The sequence below is a fragment of the Vipera ursinii genome, assembly GCF_947247035.1.
Source record: "Vipera ursinii genome assembly, chromosome: 3".
In the NCBI taxonomy this organism is placed as follows: domain Eukaryota; kingdom Metazoa; phylum Chordata; class Lepidosauria; order Squamata; family Viperidae; genus Vipera; species Vipera ursinii.
Genome location: NC_139516.1, coordinates 74,447,118 through 74,469,159, shown reverse-complemented (window position 1 = coordinate 74,469,159; position 22,042 = coordinate 74,447,118). Strand labels below are relative to the sequence as shown.

General features: G+C 40.8%; 1 protein-coding gene across 1 annotated transcript in view; it reads right to left on the bottom strand.

Annotated features, from left to right (window-relative positions):
• Positions 1-879: 879 nt before the first annotated feature.
• AK5 (adenylate kinase 5) overlaps positions 880-22,042 on the bottom strand; it is a gene marked incomplete at both ends in the record, with an annotated part of 140,203 nt that continues 119,040 nt past the window's right edge. The window contains 4 exon segments of the mRNA XM_083359919.1: positions 880-957; positions 5,610-5,792; positions 10,569-10,685; positions 11,246-11,403. Of these exon segments, the coding sequence (XP_083216045.1) occupies positions 880-957; positions 5,610-5,792; positions 10,569-10,685; positions 11,246-11,403 (536 nt within the window).

Here is a 22,042-nt window from a genome sequence, read left to right as displayed (position 1 = left end):
ACGTTTTCAATTCCCCATGTTAAATGCTGAGCAATAAATTAAAGGACATAAAACTGACAATTGGCTATATGTAGCTGTCACACATACAGCAATCAGTATATAGAGACAATTATTGCCTGTAGTCCTTTTAAATGTGTTAATTTTTTATATTACAACACTGCCATTATTAGCTCCTAAGTCTTTACCCATCTTAAGCACATCAGCAATATTTGTAACTTTTTTTCTTTTCTGCATACATTATCCCTCTGTCAGCATTGTAAATCAAACAATTTTCAAGCCATAACTACATAGGATACTTGTATGGATGGTCTTATCAATACAACATCTGGTCCTGCAATCAGTTAAATTATTTCACATTTGGTTCATGCATTGCATATCGTGCTTTTTTGTGTGTGAGTCTCTCCCAATTCCATTATTTGGTGTGTAAATGACTGCAAACGTAATTGCAGACATGTTCGCTTTGTAAAAGAAAATGACAGAAAACAGACTGTTCAAGCACTACAAAAAAGAGCAAGCTTAAATAGCCTCAAAAATTGATTTGCGTTCAGCAGCAAATTCACTGTTACATCACTCCTACAGACGGAATACTCTCTTGACTGTATAGTATGTCTTGCAGTACTGAAATGAAGAAGGTGTGTTCTATAAAACTCAGCTGCTGTTTATCATGCTGGCTTTTTTAAAACCTATGAACTGCAAACTATCAGGCCATATATAGTACACATATTACTGTACCATTTAAGTTACAAAGATTTTTACAATGTTTACAACATGCATTAATCTTTCAAGGCAGCAGCTATTACTTTGAACAGCATTTGTAAAGGACACTGTATGCATGTGTGTGTTCCAGCACTGCCATTACATTAAGTACTGAAAATGGTGCTATTCCTTCTTCAGAAAAGTATTGACTGAAGTGCATATCTCAAGAAAAACTTCCTCTGGTGTTCCTTCTGCATTTACCTGTGTAAAAGAAAAAGAGAAACATTTGGAGAAGTTAATTTCTCCTTTAAGATTCATCTCACATAGTAAAGGACAACAGCAGCCTTGCATAATTACACGCCTCCCAAACTCCCAGACTCAATAACCACTGTAGCCAATGCTGAAGAATGCTGAAAAAAGAATAGCATTCTTGAAGAAACAATATGCAATACTCAAAACCAAAAACAAAAGGATTTTTTAAAAGATCTCATTATGGGGTCCTTGATGTTCTCTGAGCTTGGTGGTTTTCTTGCAGAAGTTTTATTACCAAACTAGGTAACACTAGTACACTGATGATGTTATCTAGCTTGGTAATGAGATGTCTGCAAGAGAGCCTACAAGCTTAGAGAGCAGCAAGGACCCTGATAGAGTTTCAGATACTCTTATCATATCCCATTATGCCTAAGTAAATTCAGCCATTAATTTGAATGTTGGATGGAAAAGAAGTGGAAAACCCGGAAGAGAAGTTAGAAGGCCTTGCCTGAAAACAGTGCTGACTGCTGCTCATATCTAGGAAAGCATGCCCGTTGAATATTTTGTCAGGTTGCATCTCTGTCACCGAGGAAATTAAAACTGACAGACATCACTAATAGAACAAGCAACAGGCACCAGCCAAGCCTGTATAATACTATTACAGTAAAATATCTAAAGAGAAAGTGGCTTAAGATCGGTTTGTTGTTGAAGGCCGCATATTCTGCCAACCTGCTAATTATTGGGATGTACAAAATATTTAACATATGCTATAAGCTGGAGTTTGTGAACAAACCTTTGCAAGCAACCAGAAAATTGAAGTGAACTCTTCTTAATAGCATCTAGGGCAGTAAAAATCTGTTGCAAAATGTCCACAGGTATGCTGTATCAGCCAGAACCCCACTTCCTGTGACATCACTAGGAGTGGACTTCCTTTATTTCTCCTTGTGCAACCTCTTGACACCACAGAATTTCTGTTTCGTGACCCAGAAGTCCTGCCTATGAGAAGATCTGACCCTTGAGCTGAAACAGGTTGAGAACCTTACTGTTCTATGGCATAGTTCAGGGGTAGGCAACCTCGGCTCTTTTATGACTCGTGGACTTCAATTCCCAGAATTCCTGAGCCAGCTATGCTGGCTCAGGAATTCTGGAAGTTGAAGTCCACGAGTCATAAAAGAGCCAAGGTTGCCGACCCCTGGCATAGTTTATACAGGTGAAACTCGAAAAATTAGAATATCGTGCAAAAGTTCATTTATTTCAGTAACACAACTTAAAAGGGGAAACTAATATATGAAATAGACTCATTACATGCAAAGCAAGATAGTTCAAGCTGTGATTTGTCATAACTGATGATTATGGTGTACAGCTCATGAAAACCCCAAATCCACAATCTCAGAAAATTAGAATATTACATGCAATCAATAAAACAAGGAGTGTACATAGAACAGTGTCGGACCTCTGAAAAGTATAAGCATGCATATGTACTCAGTACTTGGTTTGGGCCCCTTTTGCAGCAATTACTGCCTCAATGCGGCCGTGGCATGGAAGCTATCAGCCTGTGGCACTGCTGAGGTGTTATGGAAGACCAGGATGCTTCAATAGCAGCCTTCAGCTCTTCTGCATTGTTCGGTCTCATGTCTCTCATCTTTCTCTTGGCAATGCCCCATAGATTCTCTATGGGGTTCAGGTCAGGCGAGTTTGCTGGCCAATCAAGCACAGTAATCCCACGGTCACTGAACCAGGTTTTGGTGCTTTTGGCAGTGTGGGCAGGTGCCAAGTCATGCTGGAAAATGAAGTCAGCATCCCCATAAAGCTCATCTGCGGAAGTGTTCCAAAATCTCCTGGTAGACGGCTGCGTTGACCCTGGACTTAATGAAGCACAGTGGACCAACACCAGCAGATGACATGGCTCCCCAAATCAACACAGACTGGAAACTTCACACTGGATTTCAAGCATCTTGCAGTGTGTGCCTCCATTCTTCCTCCAGACTCTGGGTCCTTGGTTTCCAAATGAGATGCAAAAGTTGCTCTCATCAGAAAAGAGGACTTTGGACCACTGAGCAACAGACCAGGTCTGTTTTTCTTTAGCCCAGGTAAGACGCTTCTGATGTTTTTGTTGTTCAGGAGCGGCTTGACAAGAGGAATACGACATTTAAAGCCCATGTCCAGGATCCGTCTCTGTGTGGTGGTTCTTGATGCACTGACTCCAGCCTCAGTCCACTCTTTGTGAAAGTCCCCAACACTTTTGAATGGCCTTTTCCTGACAATCCTCTCCAGGCTGCGGTCATCCCTGCTGCTTGTGCACCTTTTTCTTCCACACTTTTCCCTTCCACATAGCTTTCTATTAATGTGCTTTGATACAGCACTTTGGGAACATCCAACTTCTTTTGCAATTACCTTTTGAGGCTTTCCCTCCTTATGGAGGGTGTGAATGATGGTTTTCTGCACAACTGTCAGGTCAGCAGTCTTCCCCATGATTGTGATTCCTACTGAACCAGACTGAGAGACCATTTAAAGGCTCAGGAACCCTTTGCAGGTGTTATGGCTTAATTAGCTGATTAGAGTGGGACACTTTGAGCCTAGAATATTGCACCTTTTCACAATATTCTAATTTACTGAGATTGTGGATTTGGGGTTTTCATGAGCTGTACGCCATAATCATCACAATTATGACAAATCACGGCTTGAACTATCTTGCTTTGCATGTAATGAGTCTATCTCATATATTAGTTTCCCCTTTTAAGTTGCATTACTGAAATAAATGAACTTTTGCACAATATTCTAATTTTTCGAGTTTCACCTATAAGCTCCTGCAGTGGCTACAATCCTGAACTGAGATGATCACTCCATTTCTTTCCCAGTACGTATTTTCCTTCTTAGATTTTAATTTGCTTTGGAAAAAAAGAACAGTTCTTCACCTAAACATCCAAAGTGAAAAACATACTGGGGAGTGTGAATCTTAAATAATCAGTTCTCAAGTGTTTTGGCAGCCGACGTTTCTATGTTTCATGCTGAGCATTTTCAAGTGAGAAACACTAAATATTAATATGGAGATAATATCTGAAGACATTCTGACTTTCCTATTCTATATGAAAGAACTGAGTACACAAATATATTTCAGTAATAGCAAAAAAGAAAAAGGTAATAGAGGCAATTTTATTTCTCTTTTTTTGCTATTTATAATAATAGAATTGCCTAATATAACCTAAATAATAGCCGGCAACAGTATAGTAAGAAGCTGTTTTCCAAATCATCTATTAAATATCTTCCAAAATTGGTGTGAGTGTGAGAAAATTTGCATACTTAACTACCTTAATTAAGGAAATGATTACAACTAAGAGTTTTAAACATTACCTACATAGAAGAGGAAAATAAAGGGAGAATGAATTGCCAAATTATTTGTAATCTAAAATAAATGCAAAATAAATTTCACTCAGAACAATAGATAGCATGTGCTATGTTATACAGAAACGTATTTAAAACCCAAAGGGTGGACTTATTCTAGATTATATCACACCTTCATAATGAAAATAATGAGTGTTAAAATCACAATTAAGTTTTCTCAATTTCAGTGTATTTAAATTTAGTGAAATGCCAAATCATCTGCCATTTCTCAAGTTTTGACAGCATATATGAGTCAGGCCGATCCAGAAGAACACTCTCTTTTCATGTTGCAACATTCTTGTTTTTTCTATCCTCCCTTATTGGTTGTAACTATTAATTCCAGGGAAGTGATGACAAAGGAACCTGACATGTCAAAAAGATCCAGAAGTCTTGCTTGAAATTAAACTAGCCACTCTGGACAACCAGTAGAGCCCCACTGCCATGCATTTAGGTGAACTACTTACTTGAAGTTAACTGACCATTCTCAGATTCATGATCAAGACAAAATCCTAGAGAGGCTCCCCAGAGACCAGACCTGATTTCTGCCTCTGTGGCTTTTTCAGCTTTTAACTTCCCACATATATTTTGGGGGAAGACAGTTGAAATGCAGGCACCTGGGGGCAGATACAAATCCTATTTCTCCATGATGACATCAACTCCAAGACAGGAAAGCAGAGAGGAATCTACAAGCTCTCTGCTCTTTTATGATGTTCAAGGAATAAAAATATGGACACTGGCCAACTAACTAGTCATCCCAAAACATGACCTGCCAACATATAAAGATGAAAAAAATGACTAAAGAAAAGGATCTTAGTCAGAAGACATAGTTTATCTGACGAATGAAAACAAATATATGTGACCCAGGATAATGTTGCATGATCCAGTTTGGGTCACTCACCAGGACCAGAAGTTTAGTCTTCCAAGGTTTTGGACTCACGCTGGAGCCCGTCCTCAGGAAACTTCTCTCTACTAAAGTAGTTTATCTGTGACATGCTTTTTCGTTAAAGAGTTTTTCCCCCTCCTGTTTCTGGCCACTTTATGATCAGACAGAATATAATTCAGTTTAATGTTTAGTCTTTTCTGGATTTTCCCTTACTTTATAAAGGCGTAGGCTAACATGCATCTTGCAACTCAAAAAAAAAGGTATCTTCCTTCTCAGTAGCAGAAATTGAGTGAGAGGAATTGCTACATCAGAACATTTATGACACAAGCGAATTATCTCCTCAAAACATTGCCACATAAACAGAAGACAGATGAAGTAGAAAGTCAAGGCAATCTACCTTAAAGAGTGGAATTCTGTTTTCATAATATGCAATTAGTGTCTCAGCTGTTTTATAGTAAGCATCAATGCATTTCATGATGGCTTCAACATTATCCTCAAGGCACTGACTTTTTTGCAGAAGATGACTACTCATGGTCTTAGAAGAACAGTCCATGCAGAGTACCAGAGAGGGCTCACCAATCTGAAGAAATGGAGAAAAAAAATGTCATCAGTTTTTCCAGGTTTTTTTTAAAAGGTGTTCCCTTTTGATTAAATTAGTTCAGCATAAATTTCTTCCTTTGTAGGAATAAGAACAGAAAACGATAACCAAATACAAGGGTTTGTACACAAGATTTAGACAGAATTATTGCCTGTGCCTTTATCTACAAGTTTGGGGTTTTTTTAGGGACCAAGAAAGCGTTATGTTCCAGGATGGTTTGTGCATGGCTGGATGAGCCCTAAAGTCATTGCTTCCAACCTCATTTTGGTTTCAGAATAACCTTATGTTGCAGGATAAGCTGAGAGATGACGATGATGATGATATAGCTTAACAGTCCTGCATTTATTTTATTAAACGATATTTATATGCATCTCTTGGGTCATATAAGAAAAATTATTTACACAGATAGAAGGGAGGGATACAAAGAAAAGTTTTTTTGAAGAAGTAGAACTAATCCCAGTCATTCAGTTTAATTCTAGCCTTGTGAAGCTCAAAGGAAGCTTCTCCTCTTTGTGTAACTTTGTGCAAGTTATATAAGTAAAAGTTTCTATACATATGATTGTATGTCTGAAACCCTTTGGGGCTTTTATGCCTTTTTTTCCTTTTTCACAAAGTTTTGTTTCTGTGTGTCACCCCAAAAGTCAGGTTGGAAATGTTAAATCTCTTTTAAAAGTGACATGAAGCTCACATTTTTATAGGTTTGCTATGCCTCCAAGAATATTTCATGTACACAAAATAATAACTGAGAAAATCATTTTAAGTGCTGCAGGTAAGGCTGGTTCTGGTCGCTACTGAACATGTGAATCATGACACAAGATAAAGAAATACTTTCATGATGAGATTATAAACTTTCTTTGAAAAACTCTTCAAACAAGACTGTATTTTTCCTTGAGTTAGTTTGATTTTTTGAAAAAACTCTCTCTGGATTTTGTCTCTATATGGAAGAAGACACTCCCTTTGCTTAAGAGATGTTGTCATGAGCAAATACCTTTATTAAATAAAGGACATATAAAACTTTTTTTAGTATCATTAGGTTAAACATATATCTCCTCAAATCTATCTAATTACCTATCCAAACCAAAAAAAGGTGGGCGGTGGAGAAAGAAAGATAAATACTACAAGGTGATACTGGAGAGGAGAACTTACTGCTTTTCATACACAACACAAGGCGGCACCACTATACCAAAAATTAAAACTACATATTCGATCTTAGTGAGGAAATTCTTTAAATGAAACACACGGATCTATTTTTGTGCTCCATAACTGAAAAAAGCAACTAAATATTTGCAGCATCATAAATAAGTTATAACACAGTGTCTGGGCTTAGAGAACAAATCATTGTTTCACAATCTAAAATAACAGTATAAAACTGATGATGCTAGGAAGCCGTACAGTGTTGGAAATCTCTAAAGCAGTTCGATTTTTCTGGTGGAATTCTTGCATCACAATAAAGGACATTGGGACGCTTTTATTTTTTCTACATCTTCAAGCAGTTTTTAGGATTGCGCATTGTCCTTGTCTTTTTTCTTTCCATTTCCTCTTCTCTCAGTTAATTGGTGGTAGTGACAGGGGCAGAGAAATTTACATTGCGTTAAGAGTACCAGTTTGGCTGACAATTTTAGGAAGGCAGGAGAAGTTAGACCCAGAATTACTTTGGGGAGGCAACTGTTCTATGTGACCTTTAATCATTCTCTTGTATTTCATAAATTGCAAATTAAATTTATGAAATACAAGAGTAGGATTTTATGTTGAAGATACATTTTAGACCCAGTCACTTGCCATAGAATGGAGTTGCCAGATTATCCCTAAATTATTCATTCTTTTCAGACTGCTCCTAAAATGCATCTTGGGCTAATAAAGATGACCATCTCCATCTATTTGCAGAATGGTTGTACATGAATTAAAATTCAATTTTTGTGTACCTGGGAACTCAGGATCTCTAAGGTAATTAGGACTTTCACTGAGTGAAAATGTCTCTGTGAATGAGTGGAAATGGCAACTACTAGGTAGAAGAATGAAATAATGGTGAGTAGCGCAATTGTTCAAATGTCTCTAGAGGACAGAATAGGAAATCATCCATGAGTATTCTGAAGAGCCTATAAAATAGTGGTCTCCAGTGGGTTTGTATGCCAAGAGCTAAGGAAGATGGTATCTTTGCTCTCATTTTGATGTTCTATGAAATGGTATCCTCATAACTAGAGACAATCTCAGTAGAAACAAATCCAGGCAATTATTATTCAGCCTGAGAAAGAATGAAGGAGGACCTAAGGTAATCTTCCATTTCTTAAGGCTTTTCTCTCTACAGGGGAAAAAGAACCATCCAGACCAGCTGCTGGAATCAACATACTGTATGTGGGGATTTTAAAAATAAATCTTTGAACGCCATTTTTTAAGTTGAACCTAACGTCCAGTTTGACTGATCCAGACGGCAAAATCATTTGAGACCATCTGTCCAATTTGATTGTATTCACTTGAGATTGCACATCAGAGTTTACATGCACAGCAAGTCTATTTATATTTAGTAACAAATAAATATGAAGCTTAATCCCAAGAGACATTTTGAAAGTTAAGCCTCTGTCATGGCAATAAAATTATACAAGGAAGTATAGTAGGCAAAGATAATATAAAAACATATTAGAAATTGTCTAAATTACACATCCACTTATAGTTAAATGTTTTCCATAAGAGGAAATTAAATAGGCTCTTTTTTAAAGGCTCAAAGTGATTTTCTAGTTATAATCTATTATTTAAATTTGTAGCTTATACTATATCTGAACTTCAGTACAGTGTGATATAAATTATAGTAATGTAGATTTGCTGAATGGTAAATATAGTAATGTAGGTTTGCTGAATGGTCTTTATTTGTAATCTGTGGTACTCTAAATATGATTTATTTTTGATCCAACATTTTCTACAAACTCAGCCAACTGTGGCTTAAATAAATCAGGGGTTGGTAGGATATATATATCTCCCCTTTAGCAAACATCATATTTAAAGAAATGAAAGACAATTAAGTCCAAGGCAAATGTGCTGCTAATCAGTAGGAAATTAGGGTTTAGGATTAGGGTTCAGTCTGTCCTCTATGGAACTGCACTTCCTTTAAAGGGCAAGTCCACAGAATGGAACTCCTCCTTGACCATTAGCTGCTTCTGGATTCAGTTGATAACCCTGACAAGAAATGTGTTTTGCAAAACTATGTCTAGGGTGTCATCTGTGACCATTTCTGAAGTCATCAGATATGACAAGGGTTACACATCCCTTGATTACATCCTGACTACTATGATGCACTTCCTATAGGTCTATCCATGAAGAGTGATTGGAGGCCTTGATTAGGGCAAAGTGCTGCAGCTAGGCTGCTAATAAAGTAAAGCAGGGGTCTTCAAACTTGGCCCTTTTATGACTTGTGGACTTCAACTCCCAGAATTTCTCAACTAGCGTGCATGGCTGAGGAATTCTGGGAGTTGAAGTCCACAAGTCATAAAAGGGCTAAGTTTGAAGACCCCTGAAGTAAAGGGATTGTGTGAGTACTGATAATTTATGCTGGTTACTTACTGCTCAATTTAAAGTATTGATATTACCATTTAAAACCTTAAATGGCTCAAGATTAGAAGGACTACCTCTTCCACTATGAACCACTTGTTACAATCACTAGAAGAGACCTGACATTGATTCCCTAGATCAGGCATGTCAAACCACGTGCTGGATGCATCATACTGAAACTGCGCCCACCCCATTGCCAGCAATGGGGAAAAAGTCACGATATGTCATGCGACATCACGTGATGATGTCACGAGTTTGACTTGCCTGCCCTAGATACATAAGGGAAGACCCTAACCCTAACTCTATGATGTTTCTGAGCCACTGAAAGTTGTGCTCAGAAGTCACATTTGGCTCACATCCTTCTGCTTTCAGGAAATGGGAGAAAACCTTCCTTTCCATCCAGGCCATTTCAGTTGCAAATATTTCACAGTGACTTTAGTTCTTATTATGATTACAATGTTTGTTTGTTCGACTTAGATCCCACTGTTCAACTTAGTTGTTTTTGGTGTCCTGCGGGGATAATATAAGCTGAAATGGTGATGCTGTTTCAACCTATTAATTGGTCTCATGCTATCATTTATTCAGAAGGAATTAGAAATATGTTCTCTATTCCATCTTGCTAGCAATTATCGCTCCAGAGCATCTCATACACCCTTTTGCAGGGAAGAATAATATGCCAATATTTTAATAAGCAATCTGAAAGTGCAGTTAGTGAAAGTGTGTGTGATTTAGAGATGTCATTTTCACCCAGTAGTATTAGCACTTCTGATGTTTCTAAGACAACAGATAATGTGTGGAAATTATGTTGCATTTTAAAATTGTTTCTGCGTTAGGGTATTCTTCAAGTGATCCTTTGTATAGTTCGAGTGCACATCACCTTTGCACATATTGTATCAAAAAGTAGAAATGCAGCAAATGCAGTTTTTTTTTAAGTCCTGCAAGTTGACAACAACGTTAAGTAATATTTGTTTATTATGAAGTTCATGGAAAAAGTCAGCCTTTCAAAAGACAACAGCGGACAGAAGCAAATAGGATTAGAACAGGAACATGTCTTATAATTAGTGAGACTATCCGTCTGATTCAGTCTTGTCGACATTACTCAGGAACAGATGCAAGATTTCAAACAAACATTTTTTTTAGGGTTCCCTGGAGAAGGAAAGAACATTTTACATTAAAGCAACTGCTCAGCTCTTCCTTTTGCATGATGGGATTGCTCACCTCATTCTCAAACTGTTCTCCTTGTTGAATATCTTGGGGATAGCCATCAATCAAGAATCCCTTCGAGTTTTCCATATTGGCAAGTATAGCTTCTTTTAGGAGCTCTGTGACAATATCCTTAATTGAAGAATGCAAAGTAGTTTGGTTTAACATCTGGTCTGAAAGCTCAAGTGCCTTAAAATGAGACATAGCCACAATAACCTAATATGTTCATATTCCAAGTAGATTGTGCATTCATGTGCATGCACTATTTTACCAAATTTACCAACTGAAGGCACTCCAAAATTCCTATCATTACTGATTCTTAACCTGGACATTTTACAAGTAGGAAAATGCTACAAAATAAAAAAAGGCAGTGCTCCCTTGAGAGCTAATTATTTTAAGTACTGGAGCACATTATGAAGCATGTGTCTTGCAAATATAATCAATTGAAGGAACCTTTAAAAACGTCTCAATGAGAGCAGTGAAGATGCCTATGTAAGGCTTCACCTACTTATCTTGCTTTTCTTTAAAATACAACAGGTAGCTTTGAGTTAATACATATTGTACTTCAAGCAAATTTCTGGAGGAAGAACCTTATCTAGTTTTTATATTATCCATTCAAGCTTCTTCCTTCTCTCCTCCCACACACCCACCCCCCTTGAAGAGATTACATTAATTTTGGAATCACATCTTACCCCTGATATAAATTCACCACTGTTGGTTATATCTCTGATGGTCTTACTCCTTCCAGATACTGCCTCATTTTGGATCAGATCTTCTACTGACAGATGCATGAATCCATATGTTTGTGCTAATTTCCTACACTGGGTTCCTTTGCCAGAGCCTGGGCCACCTTTATAAGTAAATATAAATTCTCAAATTAGAGAGAGAATAACTGACTCATTGTAGACAAAAATGATCATAGGAGTATACCAATTAAACAGTAAAACATCACAGAATCATATCAATTAAATGGTGGTAGGAGTAGATAATAAAGGCCTCTTCTGGATTCAGCAGCGCAGAATCCATAATGAAGTCTCTTTCATTCTTAAACTATTATTATACCTGTTATATCTTCGGTTCTTTAGGCATTAAGCGAGACGACATGTTGAAACAGAAAACAAGTTTATTAACTCAGAACAGAACAGAAGCAAGCTAAAAGCTGCTGCGCAGCTATTTATACGGTTGGCCTCTAGGCAGCAGCCAATTGGTTTAAAGTAACAGTTTCCCACCCCAAACCTAATTATCAGCCTGGAGACAGTAAGTCTGGCTCAGCAACAGCAACGTTACAAACACAGAAAGTAGGTCAAACATTAACCAAGTGATCAGACATTAAGCAAGTGATTTAAAGCAATTGTGGCCAATACATCACACCCCTTCCCCCTAGATAGCACAAACTCTTAATTGTTTGACATAATCTTACAGATATTTAGGTGGCCTTCTTGACCATTCAGAAGGTCTAAGGGTTACCGGGGTCTCCCGGTCTACCTGCTTGCCTGCCAGACTAGGAAGACCAGGACTCTGAGGTTCAGTGGAGTCGGGTTGACTCGAGTCCCTTTTGCTGGCCAGTCCCGGTCAGCCCAAACCAAAGTCCAATCGTGCAGCAAAATCTGCAGGGCTCTCTCTCAGCGCTGTTTGCCTGTCCAGTTCATTGGATGCAGTCTGTGCGTCTGGGGAAGACTCTTCTACGGCCATTCCCCCATCACCATGAGTTCTTTCAGAGCATGCAAACTGCTCTGTTGGAGCACTGTTATGCAGGGCCTGTGTTTGGCCCTCTTGGGAGTCCTGAGCCAGCGACTGATCTGCTAGCCGCTGACGCAGCTGATCAATGTGGTGGCAAATGACTTGCCCATCTTCCAGAACCACCTCATAGGAGAGTGGTCCTGACACCTTAACAACCTTTGCTACCATCCACAACACCCCTTGCCCGTAATTCCAGGTCCAAACCCGGTCACCCACTTGTAAGCTTCTTGGTGTCTTTGGCTGTGAAGTGTCTGAGGCGACTCTGCAGCCTGTCCAGTTTGGTGATCAAGCGCCTGCCCCAACGAAGATCGGCTGGGCTCTTGCCTGTGGCGGTGCAGGATGTTGTGTGCTGGCAGAGTAGAAAATCGGCCAGTATGTGGTGCCAATCCCCTGTGACAATTCGTTTCAGGGATTCCTTGGTTGTGCGGACCATGTGTTCCGCTAGGGAGCCGACGTGGCGTGCCTTATGAGATTTGCCCTGAGGAAGGCCTAGAATTCTGAAGTGGTGAACTGAGCCCCACTGTCGGAGACTAAGATTCTGGAAGCCCATGTGTTGCAAATATTCTGCGCAGCACCTGGATGGTCCTAGCAGTAGTCATATTGGAAATTGGTACAACTTCTAACCATTTAGAGTGGCTGTCGACTATTAAAAACAGCTGTCCCTGAAAGGGCCCGGCAAAGTCGATGTGGATTCTTGACCAAAGTATGCGAGTTTCTTCCCATCGGTGAACAGGGGCCTGCGGCATCTCCGCTCTAGATTATTGACATGTGAATCAGCCTGTAACTGTAGGCTGAAAGGAATATAGACCACCTCAGCATTCGAGGAGACAGAATCTGAGGTGTCTGCCTGTTCATAATGAACAACCCTAGAAGTGGCTTGTGGTCCATAAAGACTGTGAAATGGTGACCATACAAATACTCATGGAACTTTTTAACCCCGGCCACAATGGCCAAAGCCTCCTTGTCAATCTGTGCGTAATTGTGCTCTGCAGAAGACAGGGTCCTCGAATAATAAGCAATGGGAGACTGTTTCCCATCAGCCAACAAATGGCTCAACACAGCCCCAACCCCATATGGGGATGCATCACACGCGATGCAGACTGGCAGCTTTTCGTTAAAATTAGTGTGCACCAAGTTCGAGGACAGCAGTGATCTGACTGCCTGGAAACTACTTTCGTGGACATTGGTCCACTTCCACTGAGCCTTTTTGTCTAAGAGCCAGTGTAGCAGGTCTGCCATTGCGGCCTTATGTGGGAGGAATGCATGGTAAAAATTAAGAAGGCCTAGAAGGCTTGAAGTTTTTTTTTAAATCCCATTTATATCCCGCCCTTCTCTGAAGACTCAGGGCGGCTTACAATCTAAGCACAAATCAATGTGCTTAGCAAGTTCGCCTTTGGACCTAGGGCTTGGGGCCTGCTGAATTGCTTTCAGCTTTGAATCCGCTGGATGAATGCCGTCGGCATCGATGTGGAATCCAAGGAACTCAGTTGACTGTACCCCAATCTTGCACTTTTCTTTCTTTAATTTAAGTCCTGCTGTTCAGAACCGCTGAAGGATGGCTCTAAGCTGTTCAGCCAGAACTTCTGTGGATTCCCCAGCAATGAGTATATCATCAAAGTAGGGGGAGACCCCCGGAATGCCCTTGAGCATGCGCTCCATTACTCCCTGGAAAATCCCTGGGGCTACACTCACCCCAAACTGTAGGCGCTTGACCTTGAAGGCCCCCCAATGGGTGACAATGGTTTGGGCAGCTGCCATGGCCTCGTCCACTGGCAGCTGTTGATAGGCCTGCACCAATTCTAATTTAGTGAATACGCGGCCTCTTTGCAATGACACCAAAATATGGCTGACAACTGGCACTGGGTACGTATGCTGTTAAAATGCCGTTAATGGTGCACTTATAGTCAGCACATATGTGTACTTCTCTGTTGGCCTTAAGTGGCGTTACGATGGGGGACTCCCACACCCCACTGTCTACGGGCTGCAATACCCCCTGACTGACCAGCTTGGACAGCTCTGCATCGATTTTGGGCTTTAAGGCAAAAGGCATTCAACGGGGTTTGACCCGGATTGGCTTTACCAGGGGATCAAGCTTGAAAGCTATCAGAGGACCCTTGTACTCTCCTAAGCTTGGATTGAAAATATCTGCGAACTCTTGGCAGACTGAAGACAAGTCTGCCGCCTATGTCCGGTGAATGCCGGTTATTTGGATGCCCAATGCATCAAACCAATCGAGCCCTATGAGGCTCGTGCGTTGGCCTTCCACTACAACATCAAGCAGGCCTGTATACCCCTTGAAATTCACCAGCACTGTGGCTTCGCCTTTGACTGCCACTCAGGAGTTTTGGAAGTCTGTGAGTAGGATGTTAGATCGCCTAAGTTTGACCCATCTGTTGCTGCTATTGCATATGTGCCGGAAGGTTCCTATGGAGATGATGGACATGGCTCAGCCTGTGTCCAGTTCCATTTTGCATGGAACTCCCTGAAGCTTGACTTGAAGTCAAAGCTTCTGCTTAAGGGGACGGTGGGCACCAGTGCGGAACATGCTCCTTCGGCTGGAGAACCCTACTCGGTGTTGCCGTGGGGCCCCAGTACCTCTCCTGAATGAGTCTTCCTGCTGACAGTCCCTCTGGCGACCTCGGCAGATGGCAGTGATGTGGCCTGGTTTGCCATACGCCCAGCACATTGCTGTTCAGAATCGGCATACCACACGTTGATGGCGGCCTCTGCACCTAAGGAATGGAACTGCCTTGTCAGCTGGCCTCGGTCCCTTCTCCTGGTGCCTCTATAGCTTGTCGACTTCGTAGTATGAGTCGGTGTCTTCCATCCGCTTGGCATCCTCGTGGTGGACGGCTTCGGTGCTTGGTGCACTTTTGGAGGGCCGCAGCACTTTAAAGGCCCCTCCAGCAGCTTTTTCCACCATGACCTCCTTCAAGGCCTCCTGTAGCGAGAGAGTCTCCTTAGTGAAAAGTTTTTGTTGAAGCTCTCAATTCCTGAGTCCACAGACTAAGCAGTCTCTTAGTCTCTCCTCCAAATCGGTGAAATTGCAGAGTCGGGACTCTTGACAAAGAGCAGCGATGAATTCTGCAGCCGACTCACTGGACTGTTGCTCCTGCTGCTCAAAAGCATGCCTCCACGCTATAACTGATGATTTTGACTCAAAATGGTCTTGGAGCTTTTTCTTCAAGTCCGCATAAGTGACAAACTCTAGCGGCACTGGGGCAACCAAGTTCTCAGCAATATCGAATGTGGGTGGGCCACACATGCAGAGGAGTGTCGCAGCCTTCAGCCTGTCTTCACCGACCTGATTTGTGCGGAGGTAGTTTTCTACGCGGGAAATGGAGGACGCCCATCTCTCTGGGTGTGTCACGTCGAATTCTTCGAGCTTTCCTACTTTCGCCATGGTGAGTTGCTTGCGTTGCTTGTTTCTCACGTTGCCCTGTGCTGCTGGTTTCTGCGTAGGCCCTAGGATGGGTCCTTAGGGCAAGGTGGTCTACAGCATGGTTTTCTGGCAGACCGAGGGGGGGAACGTGGTCCCTGCCAGGCTCTGTGCTGGCCTCACCCCCTAATGACTTCAGACTCTTATGATGAAGCAGCACATCCCACCTTCGTCGCCAGTGTTATATCTCCGGTTCTTTAGGCATTAAGCAAGACAATGTGTTGAAACAGCAAACAAGTTTATTAACTCAGAACAGAACAGAAGCAAGCTAATAGCTGCTGTGTAGCTATTTATACGGTTGGCCTCTAGGCGGCGACCAATAGGTTTTCCCCCCGCTTCAAACCTAATTATCAGCCTGGAGACAGCAAGTCTGGCTCAGTAACAACAACCGTTACAAACACAGAAAAGTAGGTCAAACATTAGGCAAGTGATCAGACATGAAGCAAGTGATTTAAAGCAATTGTGGCCAATACATTACAATACCAATGTTTTTTCACATGCAACTACCCAGTCCTTGACTAAAATAGGCAGCCATGAAAATTGAACTGATAGATAGATAGATAGATAGATAGATAGATAGATAGATAGATAGATAGATAGATAGATAGACAGACAGATAGACAGACACATTTATAATGTGGTTAAGCACAACCTGGCAAAGGACGCCACTGCAATTGTGTCAGAAATGAGAGGGCTTTGATAGGTCTGATCTTATATTTTGTCAAATGATCATAATCAAAGATAGTAGATTATTCTGAAAACTGATCAAGTGGGATTGTGAATCTGGTACTTCCAATTGCTGCAGCACTAGCTGAGGTAAAAGGTCATGCAGGTCATTTCAGATTATGCAGATATGTTCTAAAATGGAAATATTGCCCAGCTATTCATATCTGAAGAGAAGTAAGGGTGCTCATTAAAATTAGTTTCAAAACAAACCACAATGATTTATCAACTACCTATGTCATCAAAAGACAGGAGAGGAAAGAAAATGACCAATTTCCTATAAGAAAATTATTCTTCCAACTTAATCCAACCTTAACTGAAAGTGAAGATAGAAAACAAAATTTACAAATGGTTTTTACAATATATATTGCATAAGGCGATCACATGAGCCCAGGACACTGCAGCCATCAGGCATCCGAATTTTGTCCATGGGGATGCTACAATAGTCATAAGTGTGAAAAACAGGCATAAGTCACTTTTTACAATGCTGTTGTAATTTTGATCTGACACTAAATCAGAGTTCCCCAACCTTTTCTGGCCCAGTGTGGGGGGGAAGGTGGAAAGAGGGGATGATTTTGTGGCAGGGACAGGCGCATGTGAGAATGGGGCCATGAGTGCCCGCAACAAAGCCTGCACGAGTGGGGTCATGAGCACCCACAACAAGGTTCGTGGGAGTGGGGCAGTGTGCACAAGCCGGGCTGTGTGCATGCACCGACCGGCACTCAAGCGGCCCAGTGGCAATTAGGCCACAGCCCCGGTAGTGGGCCGCAGTCCATAGGTTGGGAACCCCAGCACTAAATGAATGGTTGTAAGTGGAGATTACTCATCTTTATTTATCCATCCAGCCACTTATTTTTAAACCACCCAACAGCCATAAATTTATTTTTAAACACCCAACTCTGTGTGATTTTCAAGAGACCACACCTAAGGTATGACTATAATAAAGGAGGGACCGTGTTAAAGCTGAGGTTGACAGCTGGAGAGCTGACAGCCTGGGTTTGAAACCCGAGCTCCATACAAAGGGGTGAGCTCCCGTTACTTGCTCCAGGTCCTGCCCACCTAGCAGTTTGAAGCCATGCAAATGCAAGTAGATTAATAGGTACCACTTCAATGAAAAAGTAACAGAGTTCCATGTGCCTTTGCCATACAGCCATGCTGGGCACATAACCATGGAAATTGTCTTTGGACAAAACTGGCTCCCTTGGCCAAGAAACGGAAATGAGCACCGTGCCCTGGAGCTGGACACGACTGACAGGGAAACCTTTACTTTTTTGCACCTAAAGTGATACCATTCAAAAACATTATAGCATGAAAATAACAAGCTAAAGAATGTTTCATCTACCACATGAATTCAGACTGGGAATCGAATCATTGGTTAAATACCTGAGCGGAAAGATTTGTCTCCAAATTCTTTTGGGGAAGATATAAGCAGTGGTGATACAGGGATTCTATCAAACCATTTTCAATTTATAAGTAATATATATTTTAGGATACACTTGGACAAAGGCTTTCTGAGGGTTGTTTTTTTTCCCATAGCTTCTCAGCCCACTGGAAATAAGTAGGATTTTTCTTTAATAAAGGGGGAATCTGCAGCTATGAATTATTTACACAACAGTTGCTGGAAGCCTTAACAGTCTGAGGACCAACTCTAAGAGAGGCAGTGCAACAAAAACAAGAAGAATCCTGAATTACTTTCACCAAACCTTTGAAATTTAAATTTTACTCACTAAATTAAATATTGTAATGTCTGAAATTTAAGCCTACCAACCACTTTTAGGGAAATTATTAAGTAGTCATTAACAACAACTGAAAACTATTTGGAATTTGCCCGATATTCAAAGAGAAAATGCAAATTTGTAACATTTAAGTGTATTCTAAGCAGTATTGTACAGCCTGAATGTCCAACCTGTGACCCACAGCGCGCATGCAGCCCTGGGCAGCTACTGTAGTAATGCGGCACCATAAGACCATAAACTTTTAACATTATTATGTGATATATATACTGTAAATTAACTATATTATATATTTTATACACGGCTCAAGACAATTCCTCTCCACTCAATGCAGTCCAGGCAAGCCAAAAGGTTGGATACCCATGTGATACAAAGAATTAAACTGGACATTTTCTCCGAGGAAAAAAAAATTAAACAGAAAAAAAGTATAGGGAATTATTGAGAAGTGCTAAGAGAAATACAAAGGTGTAGTAGAGCAGGGTTTTCCAACCTTAGCAAGTTTAAGATGAACAGATTTCGATTTCCAGAACTTCCTTTCTGGCTGGGGAATTAAGGGAGCTGAAGTCCACACATTTTAGCGTCCAAGGTTGGGAAACTCTGGTGCAAAGCAAGTGTTGACAACCAATAAGTTAAGGCACTCCCTAAGTAGCTACAAGCTCCCCAAATTACAATAAGGTTTTTTTTTAAAAAAAAAGTTTGCCAAATTTTAAGGAGTTTTACTCAATCGCTCACTGGTAGGTATGTGTGCAATCTTCACGAGAACTCAAGAGTGGATTGTTTACCTCCTTTTGAATTCAATTTATCTCCTAGGTTCCTAAGGAAGCAATTAACTCAGTCTGTTGCTTATGATCCTTCTGTGAACTGGCAAAGTGGCTGTTTTCTTAACTGATAACAGCAATATGTCCAGGTGATTAGAAAGTGAATCTCTTGTTCTAAACTTATTAGTACAAATGAGTTCCTCCTTCCATATGCCAAGTTTTTCCTATTAATTAGTTTAGAGTTCTTTCAGGTCAAAAACACTATAGGAATAAAGTTTGATTATTTTTTACTGTGTAAATCTCCTTTCAAAAGACAAATCAGCAGGCAAAGATGCCATTATTAATGATCCCTGTAATATTCCAGAAAATTGGGAAATTAAACAATAAAACCTGAAAATTTCTAATTAAATGTTTTACTGAAATCCGTCAGGTCCAGTTCCAAATACACATGCTGAAGATCAGAGAACACGTAAGCAGAAAATGGCTTGTAACTGGATATCTTTTAAAAAAACTTGAATTCTATATTATTATTACTGTTTGTTGCACGGTCAGCCACGTGATTAGACTGGATTTGGCTTTTGGGGGGAGGGGGATAGGCAGATGTTGTTCTTTGATGTGGCAGAATCTGGGGGAGTGGAGTTAAAAGAGGGATCAGCCTAGAATCTCCACATAGCCACAAGGAAGCAAAATCCAACCCCTCTTGAATTCTGTTGACCCTTCTCTAACTCCTAGCAAGGGCAGTTAGTTGAGAATACTCCTGTGCATAGGTATGAGAAGCAATCAGTTAGTTTAATTTAACAGTCATATGTGGATCTGATCTTTCACAACTGACAATTACAAAACTATGTCTTAACAACTACCACATTGATACCATTAAAAATAGCCTTCTTATAGCAAGTTTACACATTATGTATCACTTGCAAATAAGAGACAATTTCTCTACTATTGAATGTTTCTGACAGATCTCGATTATGTCGCATGTATCCAGGCAAGTGGGAAATTCCATCAACAGTTTGGAAAATTCATACTGGCATATATACAAAGACATCATTTTTGTAGATATATGAAATACAAACCACCATTTTCAAAAGGCTGTGGTGAAACTACTTGGCCTTGTATGAGATCCACAAGGATATGTGTTTCCTATAAAAATCATGGTTAGTTGATGCCTTGCTGGCTTTCGGTCAGACCCCCAAAATCGAGAAAGACACGGAGAGTTACTTCTGAGAAGTTTCCTTTATTGTTCCGCACCTATAGATAAGAAATCTTGCCAAACTAAAGCAACTACAGGTAATCCTTGACTTACAACAATTTATTTAGTGCCTGTTTAAACTTGCAATGGCATTGAAAAAAGTGACCTATGAACATTTTTCACACTTACGACCCACTGCAGCATCCCCATGGTCATGTGATCAAAATTCAGCCACTTGGCAACTGATTCATATTTATGACAGTTGCAGTGTCCTGGGGTCATGTGATCACCTTTTACGGCCTTCTGACAAAGAAAGTCAACGAGGAAGCCAGATTCACTTTACAACCGTGTTACTAAACATCTGCAGAGATTCAATTAACAACTGTGGCAAGAAAGTTTGTAAAATGGAGCAAAATTCATTTAACAACTGTCTGCCTTAGCAACAGAAATTTTGGGCTGAATTATGGTCGTAAGTCGGGGACCGCCTGCATTTGCATCATTAAAGATATATACTTTGAAAAATGCTAGCAAAGGGTGATCTTAACTCTCTTCCAACCAAATTATATAAGCTTTCCTGTCTCTTGGTCCTGTTGTGATTCAGGGTCAGCCTGTGGGTTCGGCAGTTGGGTCGGACGGCGACTCAGAGGAGGAGGGGGGTGTTGAAGATCTTGCTGATGATAGCCCTCAGGCAGGCCCCTCCCACTTGGTCACCATGGAGACCCAGCTGTGTGAGCCTGACAGTGTGGATGAAGATGACCCACAGCTGGCCCTGTTCAAGGACGCCCGACGCAGGAGGCAGTCAAGTAGGAGCAAGCAGAGGAAGGCTGTGGGGCTTCTCGGAAGGAGGCAAAGAGAGGCCACGCCCTGAACTCTTTATAAAGGGAATGTTTGGGGAGGGATGGTTTGCTGAAAGCAACCGCTCCGATAGTGTTTCAAAGCTCCTGTATCTTGGTATGTGTTTTGTTTGTTTTTGTAATAAATTTGGCAGACGTATTCCAGCCTCTTGCCATTTATAAAGGGGTTGCCTTTTCTGCAAGGCCGGTAGCAGGCTGGTACAGAACAGGTCCTCTGAAATATAGCCCCTGGGAATACACCTACAGTCTACCCACATTTTCACCAGCTAGCAAGACAGCTTTTGCGAGGGGAATTACCCTGGATGCTGGATGCAAGCAGGTATTTTTCCAGACCAAAGAAGACATTGTTAAGATAATCCACTTGATTTCGGACAGGCACTCCTCATGAATAAGCAGGGAAAACTACTGTTTTTACAGTCAGTTAATGTCCCAGCTTCTGCCAACCTAGCAATTTGAAAGCACGTAAAAATGCAAGTAGAAAAATAGGGACCACTACAGTGGGACGGTAACAGCGTTCCGTGCACCTTTGGTGTCTAGTCATGCCAGCCACATGACCACGGAGACATCCTCTGACAAGCGCTGGCTCTTCGGCTTTGAAACGGAGATGAGCACCGGCCCCTAGAGTCGGAAACGACTAGCACACATGTGCGGGGGAACTTTACCTTTACCTTTTTAATGACCAAAGTGGCTGACCTTGGGATTACATCAAACTCATATTCAACCAGGGTTAAAAGAAAAATATTGTATTTACAGTAGTTACTCTTAGCAGACTTTGGCTGACAGATTGATTGATGTAACATTTGGACCTTGTTTTACTTATCTAAGAGATGAATATTGGGGAGAAGAGAGATTATGATTTATTTAGAGGCAGCAATAACCTATTAAAATTATTTTACCTTTGGGGATGAAGGGAGAAGGTATTTTTTTTCCCTTCTCCCCTTTTTTTTCTATTTTACCCCGATTCTTTCTATAAATGTTATTTGTAGCTTTTGTTGTTTTCATTTACTTTTATTCTCTTCATTTATAATGCTTAATAAAGTTATTTGAAGG